The sequence below is a fragment of the Primulina eburnea genome, chromosome 3, assembly GCF_022965805.1.
Source record: "Primulina eburnea isolate SZY01 chromosome 3, ASM2296580v1, whole genome shotgun sequence".
NCBI lineage: Eukaryota > Viridiplantae > Streptophyta > Magnoliopsida > Lamiales > Gesneriaceae > Primulina > Primulina eburnea.
Genome location: NC_133103.1, coordinates 38,609,952 through 38,620,482, shown reverse-complemented (window position 1 = coordinate 38,620,482; position 10,531 = coordinate 38,609,952). Strand labels below are relative to the sequence as shown.

Here is a 10,531-nt window from a genome sequence, read left to right as displayed (position 1 = left end):
AAAGCATGATGTTTATGTTGATATTTTCGAAATATTATCCATGCATGATTTGTACTCATGAAGTGTGGTTCGAAATCTTGTTCTTTTGCGTGAAGGGACTGCCATGATATTAAGTGATGATCAAGAAAAGTTCTTATATGTATTAGAGCCCCACGCACACATGCAACTCAAGTCAAACACAAAGGAAGCAAGGGAAAATCGATTTGCTGTCAAGGGGTTTAAGTGTTCGAGTTTCATGAATAAGGGGGAGGGTTAGCCTTGGCTTGGGTTCAGGGCTGGCTAGGGGCTTGGTTGAGTCTAGAGTAGAGTCCTAGCCAAGCTATGACTCGGGTTTGAGGGCTTGGAGGAGTCCTGATACACAAGGACTCCTACCCGAGATTCTGCACAGAATCGTGCAAGGCGCGCGACTTGCAGGGGAATGAGGGCTCGGTCCAGGGCTCAGGGGCTGGACTGGGGCGAGTCCTAAGGGTCCTAGGGAAGTGCAAAATGTGTTGGTTCAGGGGTTGGGCTCGTTAGATAGGTCCTAGACACAAGAAACTAGAGTCCTTGCTTGTTGCAACTCTCGGCCAGCATAGGTGGGGAGTGGGGGCTTTTGTTTCTGCGTTTGGTATGGGTTCTAACGGATCTAAGGGTCCAGTAGGGTACTCTAGGGTGTTGGTCAAGGTTTGGATCAACTTGGTTCGGGGGTGACTCGAGAAAATCGAAAGATGGCTCGGGGTCGAAGTTTATGTGTCATATTAGGGTTTTTAAACAAAAAAAATGAAAAACGGCTCACGGGGGTCAATCATGGTTCATAAGGGCTAAAATAATATAAAAGACTAAATTTTGAATTTAGGAATTTTATATTAAAGTTTGGGATTTTTCGGGATTAAAACACCGTCAAAACAATTAATTAAAGATAAATGAAAAATTTTAATGTTTAAGCCAAATAAAATTATGGAAAAATTAATTTAGACTTAGATAATTATTTGGGACATGTTAGAGTCAATGAATTCAAGAAAAAGTCATAATTGAAGAATTTTAAATCCAAGGATAAAACGGTCTTTTTACACCTAAAAAATTAGTAAATATCATGGCAGTGCTCTAAATGCTGTTTTTATGATATTATGATTATTTTTAAATGTTTATGGAATGTCATGATTATATTATGATTTTTAAATGTCTATGGGATTTTTATGATTTAAGGAAGACATTTAAAAGACATGTTGCATGCTTTGTTTCAAAAACAAAAAATGTTATGTTATGCATGATTTTATAAAGTGATGAAAATGTAAAACATTGAAGGAAGTGAAGTAGTTGTGACTATAATGATGTTACGTTGGAGATATCGTGAGGGTTATGGTCCTGGTGGGAGCCCGACGATTGTATTTCCAGTGACACCATTGAGGATATGAGGTTTGAGGTAAGAATGAGAATATCGTTAGGGGAGAAGGCCCCAGAGGAGCCCCAACTGATCGTATTTCCATTCGATGAGGATAGGCCAAGGCTCAGTTGACCGGTGAGAGTGTCGTTGATGTCCCCGCCGCCCAGTACTGTGGTTACATGTAGATGGATCCATCGACTTTTGAGGTTGAGGAAAGTCACAATTAACGATCTGAATTAAACAAAAGAAAATGAAAGGGAAAATTGTTATGATGATGTTAAAAAGGTTTTGTGTTATGTCATGTTGAGGAAAAAGGAAAAAGTTAATGTTTATTTATGCATGTCATGAAAAGTTATTTTTACTTAAAAGTATTTTCACTGTTGCATGTGGTTTTATACGTATTACTTGTTATAAAGATTATAGTTTGTTGAGTCTTTAGACTCACTAGGTGTGATGGATGCAGGTGAGTTTGAGAGAGGTCTTGATGGATGATTTGACTGGAATGAAGGTGCACACAACCCGAGGACCAGCGCTTCTACTTTTCCGCATTTACGATTTATGATTCATGATTTACGTTAAATATTTTAAGACTATTTATTTATGTTTTGAGAGATTTTTTAGAGATTTAGTATGTGCTATACTTTTCAAATTTATTGATTTTTAGGTTTGGTAAAACATGCGACGATTTCATTTTTATGATTATTTCCCTTGATCTTTAAAATACTAGTTAGTTGATATTTTATTTTAAAGGGTAAAATATTTTATGTGCACATGGCCGAAAATGAGTAAAAAAAAATTCTAGTATTTTTAAAGCAATAAAAAAAGGGCAGACGTTTCATGCCTGCACCTTTCAAGAACCAAAAATCGAAACCCAGGTTCCCTTAGAACCCAATTTTCGTTCATCCCTCTTCCCTTCTTTTCCAGCCCTTGACAACCACATGTAGGACCCCTCAACAGCCCCTAAATCGAGCCCCTATCATCCCTAAGGTGACAGCTCCTTGTGCATAATCAATACAATGAGTTTCATGTCAAAAGAATGCAAATTTTCCATGTATAAGCCACAAAAACGAAAATATAAGAGGGGACATCAGATTTTCATGCAAACAATTATAATCACTCGTATTATGGCATGAATGATGAGAAAAGAAGGAATAAGGCATGCCTTTACGTGTTTCACGCACGAATATATGAGTCTTGACGCAAGGAAACATTGCCGGAGAGACTGGGGAGACCTTTGCTGTGTTTTTCTTCCAAAATTCCACGTGAAGAAGAAGCCTTAAACGTGAGTGGTGGGTGAAGCCTTGAACGTGAGTGGTGGGTGCGTGTTCAGTTGCTGGGGGAGAAACCTTAGGTTTCTTATGCTTGAGGCATGTGATTGAGGGATTAGGGCTTGGGAATACCAACTTTGGTTATAAGTAATAAGGTAGACAAATGAGCCCAATAACTTTAGTATAATAGGCCCACTAGAAAGTAGGAAAAATATTTCGTTTAGGAAAATTTTCGAAAACATTAACCGAGCCTCCAAAAAGTCTTTGTTCTCGTCAAAAATCGATTACTGGTTTAAAATATTACTCGACATATAAAAATGACTCAAAAGACAACATTTTCAAAAATACACCATAAGTATACCATATATTAAATAATAAAAAATAATCATTTAATAAAAATATTTTTCGTTCACGATCTTCGGTATCCGTTTCTCGGTCACGTCTCGAATAACACTTGAAAACACTGTTTTATGCATTCTAATAGAAAACCATATTTTAAACATGTAAACATGTCTACCGCATTTAACTAATGCAATTAAAATAATTTAATTAAATATTTTTTATTTTTCTAAAATTTACATTCAGTTGAATTACGTCATCGCATTTTAGAATAGTAAAAGTTATGTTATTTCATATAAATTTTAATGAAATATTTATTAATTTTAATTATTGATCTAATCAAGACTCTTCTTATATCAATATATTGTAATTTCTTTATTCAAAAAATCTCATTTATAATTTTCCCAACCTTTAAAATATCAAGTATCATTAAATTATTTTCCACTTTTAATACAATATATATACATATACACTCATATATATATATATATATATATATATATATATATATATAAATATTTTTTAGATTAAATATATTTTTATTTAATTATTCAATTAGTTATTAATTAATTAATCCATTATAGACTATTCTAGAATGTTCAACGAGAATTTTGCATATGTGTAGTCACTACTACTAATTTGCTATTAATTAGTATATTTCAAATTTATTAAATAAATAAACGTAAACTCATCATAACTCTGATTGATAATCAAATAGTGTCTATTTATCTAGCGTACAAATCTCGTTCACATAATGAAAAATGAAAATTTAGATGGAAAAAATTTCTCATTGATCAATTTTTGGCAATTGCCAATTTTGTAATCTCCTTCGCTAAAATAAACGATTTCACTATCTTTACTTAATTAGCCATTAAGCTAACTTTCACAACTTTTATTACATGGAATCAACTTATGAACTACTTTATAAGCAATCTATTTAATTTTCATCAAACTATAGTCGCCAAATTCAACTCCTTCAATTTGACTATCTCAATGGAAACACAGAATCAAATATTTATATGACCCTCAAAGGTTCAAGATATAGCTAGTCGTAGGTTAACAACTTCATGTGATTCAGAACAACATTTGTTTCTAGTGTGGCTTACCCTAATTAGCCGCATTCTTTTTATCAACCACTTGATCAAGAACGTCAGAATTCAAGTCTAATTGCACCCATAAGATCATGATAAGAGCATCTATTAGCATCGCCTCATGATCTTTTCGGTATCACTGATAGTGCTTGAAATAATCTTAAGTTAAGGATAACATACAATACGGTCTTCTCAGCTCATATATCCTATCGAATCTGCAAGCATTAGTATATCGAGAGTTGCAAAGGAATTCGATAACGATGTGGTGTATCTTTAAGTAATAATAGTGACATAGTATGTGAAATTGAGTAAACCTCTTTCCAAAATACACATATCTTACTTTGACCAGAGATTCCTTGTACTTGTAACTCATCAGATCACATATGAAATCTCCATCCGTGGGTGAGTGGTGAATCTCCGACTACAATGCATTAACTCCTACGTATTTTGAAATTACATCCAACATCGCCACATAATGAACCTCAATAGAATCTGTAAACGGATCAAAGTTCATTATAGTATGGAGAGCCTCTACTTTGTCCTGGTTCAAAGGATTAATTTTATACAATCATAACTACATAATATTTAACTTTATAAGTGATAACAATTTGGAACGTCTGAAGAATGATTGTTTAATGCTTCATCAAATGAGCACTTATTTATATGAATGAACATCTTCATGTCATTATCAGTGAAACATGGCGTTACATTACAGATGGTAGTCTCAAGCCCGAATAACATTCATCCTTATTTTAGGCGGCTGAATCGACTAAGAACCAAATTACAATATACAATACACTTCCTAATGAGTTTTATAATCTTACGTTGATAAACAGACTTTATTATACATATTATATATTCAATGACTTTATCTATTAAGATTGCATGAGTATACAAATAAAATAAATATTATAATTAGATTACATCGTAAAATATTATTAAAATAAAAATTGTTTTTACATAAAAAATGAATAAAAACTAAATCATTAGTTGATTCGTTAGACACCTATGATTGTCGGGAACAAAAGAATATATGGAATTGCTTTCGATTAATATAAAATAACATACATGATATAAGCAGATAAATATTCTCTCCTTCAAGTCGTCTAAGTAAGACTTACATGATTTCAACTAATAAAACTATATCCACCCCCAGCCACGAACGAACCCCTCGTCGGGCTCCAACCGCTAACAATACAAGGAGCAGCATCTTCCAAAAATGGTAAATCCAATACTCAGAGTTGCAATGCCAAATCGGGTTGCTGGGGCGAATTAATCTGTAAGCTAGAATTAGGCGAACCTGCTGCAACTTTCACGGTCAAGTCCGGTGGAATCGAAACAGTTTGTCTGATTATACCTTGTGCCGTTTGACTAACTACTGCTGAAGTATTCCTATTTTCAGTTAATTTAGCCGCCTCTAAAATGACATGATTCGTAGATGATGAATGAGTTGAACAAGGTTCGTTTCTTGACTCTGTTTCAAACATTTGAGTAGGATACATCCCTAGTTTTGGATTTGTCACTGCAGATAGATCATATCCGAACATTCCATGGAAGCCATTTCTGTGGGATTGATACATTGGGTTTTCGGGAGTCTGCAACTCTGTTTTTATAGAAACGTTTTTACCCAGCACAACTAGCTCGTTCTGGCTCTTTGGTTTACTCGCAGCTTCAAGCTTTCCTTCAGAAGCACAGGATTCAACAGCCGAAATTACTGCACGAGTTGAGTGTGTCGCAGGTTTACTAGAGTTGAAATAACTGGCTGCATTACTCAATGATTTTTCCTTCTCGGATGAAGGACACAGTGGTTGTGAAGGTGTTATCTTCTCATTAACCCAACCAGGACCATATTGCATCCCAGAAGGTAACACAGATTCTATTTTCTTTGATGCGATTATCCAGGCCACAGGCCCAAGATTTGCAGCATACTTAGCCAGGCTTCTCGCATAAGCAAGTGGTTCGTGCAGGCCCACCTACAAGTTCATCAGGGAAATCAGGGAGCTTCAAGGTAGAATAGAAAAGGTCGATGGAGAAGATGTGCATAACTGTTTTAATTTTTTACTAGAGCATATGTAGTGAGAAATTCCTATGTACTCATTAGTCAAATGTCACAAGTTTCATAGCGACAAATGCATTAACTGAGTACATCATAAATTAAGAAGCTGAGGCTCCAAATGGGGCTCTCTTAGTTTCGTCCCTCAGCCATGCATGAAGAAAACCTAGATACAAGGAAAACTGTTGACATAGAAGTGTCTCCCATCTCCAAGAGATTGCCAATTAGAAGACACTAAAATTATAAATTTTTGAGATACATACCGGCACCAACTGCTTCAACTCTCCAAAGGTGTTGGACAAAACAGGCAGTTTATTTTCCGAAGACAGTGGATGAAATTTCCTGTAGGTATCACGTCTGTTCTCATCCACTGTAAACTGTTTGTTACCGTACTTCATGTCAGCCCGTAAGATGGAGGCTGCAATACAAATTCAGAAAGAAGAATTAATCATTCCCAACAGAATCAACTAATCGTGCAACTACGATCAGACAAAATCACATATATAAATGTGAACCTGGAAAGTCACTCCAATCAGATAACCATTCCGAGCTATTTTCACCATTTCTAGAGCGGAAATTTGAAGGATCTGCGGTATATCGAAATCTCTGAGGTGTCGGTACCTTTCTCAAATTGTAAGAGTTCGACCCAACTATTTTTTCTTCTGCGCAACCAAGAAGGGCAACGGAAGAAGGATCAGGACTAACACGATCTACTGGAGATGCATCAACAGGCTTTTTCTGGTTCTTGCTTGGTGGCCTTCCTCTCCGCACTACTTTGGGCTGTAGTTCACCATCATCACCTTCATGCTTCAGATTTTCAAAGTCCCTCTTCGCAAGTTCTTGGATAGATCGTGCCTAATGTATTTCATGATTCAGATATAAAGCATGATAATTATGCAGAAGAAACAAACAAAGCTTGATGAAGACTCAGCAAACCTGCCGATAATAGATGGTGTCTGGAGCATTATACGTCATGGCATTCGAACATATCAGAAATACATCGGTCTGCAAATGCAGGGGAAATTCACCATCAATTGCAGTGATTTATCTCCACGTAGAATTCTAAGATATCAATGTTTGATAGATAGACCAAGAATAACAAAATTACATACTTGTTACAACTTCCAAGGAAAACAACAAACTGAGGGGAGATATAGAATATGAATAAGTCAGGCACTATTATCTGAATCCCCATAAAATCAAAAAAATTAAAAGATAAAATGTACAAGTGATACGATAACTTTTTCTTTTATTTATTTATTTATTTTTTTGAAGAAGACAGTGATGCAATAGTTAGTTAACAATAAACTGAGGAAAAAAGGGTTATCAGTGGAACAAAGCAAATGGCAAGATTGTCGCAATTGGTTCGCATTACCATGCAGCTGCACTATCACATGTAGTATGTTCTTTGATTCCAACAATCTTGGTAAAATCATTCACATCCCTGGCCTCAAATTTATTAGTCCAAACATGTTATTGCCTAATATAGGTCCAAAAGATGATAAAAGGTCGGGATTCCGTTGTTAACTAATCGTCCATGACAGCATAGTTTTTCTCATTATCCTGGGATATGTACATTCACATTGATTATGTTCATCAACCAGAATCATTTCATGACAGAGACAGAGCTTAGCAAGTACAATGCAAAAACACAGCCACCATCAAATGCTCAAGATGTCTGATACTATTATCGAGCTTCTTCACAAAAATCTTAAATGATACTTTGATTATTTAAGTCAACACATTAGCCTTGTGTCAAATGATAATATCAAGTAAGCTGTTAAGTCTTATCGCTTCATCAAGCAATATCCATAAAAAGGTGATAACCAAGAAATAGAATTTAGGGTCCTCTGGCCCAAAAACAAATTTTTTGAAATAACTAAAATCAGTTGTATTTGCTTTTTGTAGTAGACATGTATTCTAAGCAAATTTCAGCATATTTCACATCAATACTTCCAACCAACTCATATAACAAGTAAAATTCATCTGTAGATCAAAAGATTATTCATGGCACGTCCAAAAAGAAATTGGCTCAACTAAATCAAAACCAACCTCTAATTCTTCCAAATTCTTATAAGCTCCACCGGCAAGTTTGTTCCTCACAGTTCCAAAGTCCATAGGGTGCTCAATTATTTCACCATAATCAGGTAGCTGCAAGAAAATTCATTCCATATCAGCCCCTCCAGAAACCCAGAATTTTAATCAATCTTTGAATGTACCGTCACCTCATTGGGATCCACGGGCTCAGAAAACACCCGGTAAATATCTTTCCTGCAGTAAATCCATCCAATCAACCAACACTGACAAACTGAACATTGGAAAAAAGAAAAGTGCGATATAAAGAAGAAACAAGTTTCTAAGCAAGCAGAACAGGTAGACAAGAAAGCACTTACTTTTGGAGCCTGTCAAGAATGAAGACCAACATTGTTCTGTCTGGCAAAGGAGTTGTGGGACAATAATCCATTGGTGAACCTGTCGATGAAAATGAAAGCTCACAATCAGATAATCCAAACACAGACGCAATCAAGAAAGGGTGTGGATGTGATTAAAACCATGTAGAGTTTCCGTCACTGTCGAAACCTTTTTTTCCTGCAACAATCAACAAAAGCACGATTACTTCGAAGCCAGCAAAGTGGTAAAATTGAACAAATAACAAGAAAAGACATCAATGAAAGTCAAGGAGAGAAGGACTTGGGGAGAATAAGTAAATAAAACTGAAGCACCAGCTAGTTATAGGTAATATACACGTAATTTGTTTTAAAAACGACTACCCTTTACTAAATCAATGATCTCCATAACATACTTGCAATTAAACGAGGAAGAAGATTATTGATGATCAAACCAATTTATCAAAGTGAATAAAAATCCAACTTTCTTCGAGGAAAAATGCTCTAGAAATACATAAATAGAAATAAATCTATCATGATATGTGAAACATTTAAAAGCTAGGAACGTGGAAAACAAAACCAGATTTCACGCAAACGGAAATTGAATTAAATAAGTGTTTCCTTTTTTTCCAGCACACAAAGATTCAGACTTGACCGAGTCAAAATAAAAGCGCCCGCTTCAGATCTTCAATCCCATGTTAAATTTTCCTTTAATTTTCATTTCTAATAAAAAAGAAAAAATAAAAAACGGACCTGCATGGAATCGGCATGGTTAGATCCACGATCCACGGTATTAATCTTTCGTTTCTTATCCGACCCTTCCTGATCATCAGAATTCGGGTCGAAATCCGACCCAGAACCCGAAACATAATCTCGCGGACGGCGCCTGTTATTCTGTTGCTTCTGATCAATGTCCTCCTCATTGGATTCAGGCAAACGAACTACCAGCTTGATTTTCTTCTCCTTCCTCTCGTCTTCATCCTCGTCAGAGAATTCATTCGAATTGTCCAAACTTTGACTCCGGCGAGCGGATCGGCGGTCGCTGGATGGAGTGGCCACATAATTAATTGGTTTCGTAGGGGTAGAAGGGAGATAAGAAGCTTTGGGAGGGCGTCCTTTCTTCTTCCTCTTCTTCAGCTTCAGCTCCGCCGTGGCTGCGGCGGTTCCAGCTACCTTGCCCATGGTAATGGGGAAGGCTAAAGCTTGCCTTTTTCGTTTACTTTAGGTCTGGTAGTACTGCGTTACGACGTCGTTTATGTGACAAGCGTATCCGTATCACGTACAGTTTGGAAAACTCCGTTCTTCGGACAAGTTGGCGGATCTACCCAACCATCTCGAGCCAACTAGTGCTTCTTTACACCGATTTTTTTTTGAGCTACCACAAGGTCTTCGAATCTTTGATATTTTAGTGTAATACGGTTGCCAACATAATTTTGTAAGAGTAGGTTTTTTGTTAGATGTCTCACGGATCTTTATCGATGAGACGAGCCAACCCTACCGATATTCAAAATAAAAAGTAATATTTTTAACATCAAATGTAATATTTTTTCATTAATGACCCAAATAGATATCTGTCTCAAAAAGTACGACCCGTGAGACGGTCTCACACAAATTTTTGTCATTTGTAAATATTAATTTACTCTATATTTTTGAAAAAAAATAATAAATTAAAACCTAAGTGAAAATCGCAAAATGCAGTAAACTTGATTTCAAAAAATATTTTGATAAATTTGGAAACTTGTCTCCACACCAATTTCATTCCAGATACAGAAAGTTCCACTAAGATGCATAAATTTCAGCACTCACAAACTATGAACAACTTTGATGCACCTAAAATTGATATATATGGGCGAATTCAAGTTTATTTTAAAATTAACCTTAATCCTTTAAGGCCAGACCTCATTGTTGAAGATAAAGGGCGTGGATATCGAGCGCAATCATATAATAAGTAGCCTGAACTCATGTGTCCGAGCCCATGAATCTCCATTTGGGCTGATCTCCTCAACCTTGTTTACTAAAAGTCTGAGCCC

The 10,531-nt window shown here is 35.9% G+C and overlaps 1 protein-coding gene across 1 annotated transcript; it reads right to left on the bottom strand.

The window, feature by feature from the left end:
- Nucleotides 1–5,138: 5,138 nt before the first annotated feature.
- Nucleotides 5,139–9,836, bottom strand: LOC140827581 (uncharacterized). Its single transcript, XM_073190307.1, has 9 exons — nt 9,255–9,836; nt 8,667–8,703; nt 8,508–8,586; nt 8,340–8,385; nt 8,167–8,265; nt 7,051–7,119; nt 6,630–6,969; nt 6,378–6,532; nt 5,139–6,034 (listed from the first exon to the last, which is right to left on the bottom strand). The coding sequence occupies exons 1-9, from the start codon at nt 9,681–9,683 to the stop codon at nt 5,297–5,299; spliced, it is 1,992 nt and encodes a 663-aa protein (XP_073046408.1). The 5' UTR covers nt 9,684–9,836; the 3' UTR covers nt 5,139–5,296.
- Between the last annotated feature and the right edge of the window lie 695 nt (nt 9,837–10,531).

What these genes read in the sequence shown, in the direction of transcription:
- LOC140827581 (XM_073190307.1), bottom strand. Translation starts at nt 9,683, where the DNA reads ATGGGCAAGGTAGCTGGAACCGCCGCAGCCACGGCGGAGCTGAAGCTG. An exon ending in AGTGACGGAAACTCTACATG is followed by an intron (nt 8,587 to 8,666) that starts GTTTTAATCACA and finishes TTTCATCGACAG; the next exon opens with GTTCACCAATGGATTATTGT. An exon ending in ACACCATCTATTATCGGCAG is followed by an intron (nt 6,970 to 7,050) that starts GTTTGCTGAGTC and finishes GAAATACATTAG; the next exon opens with GCACGATCTATCCAAGAACT.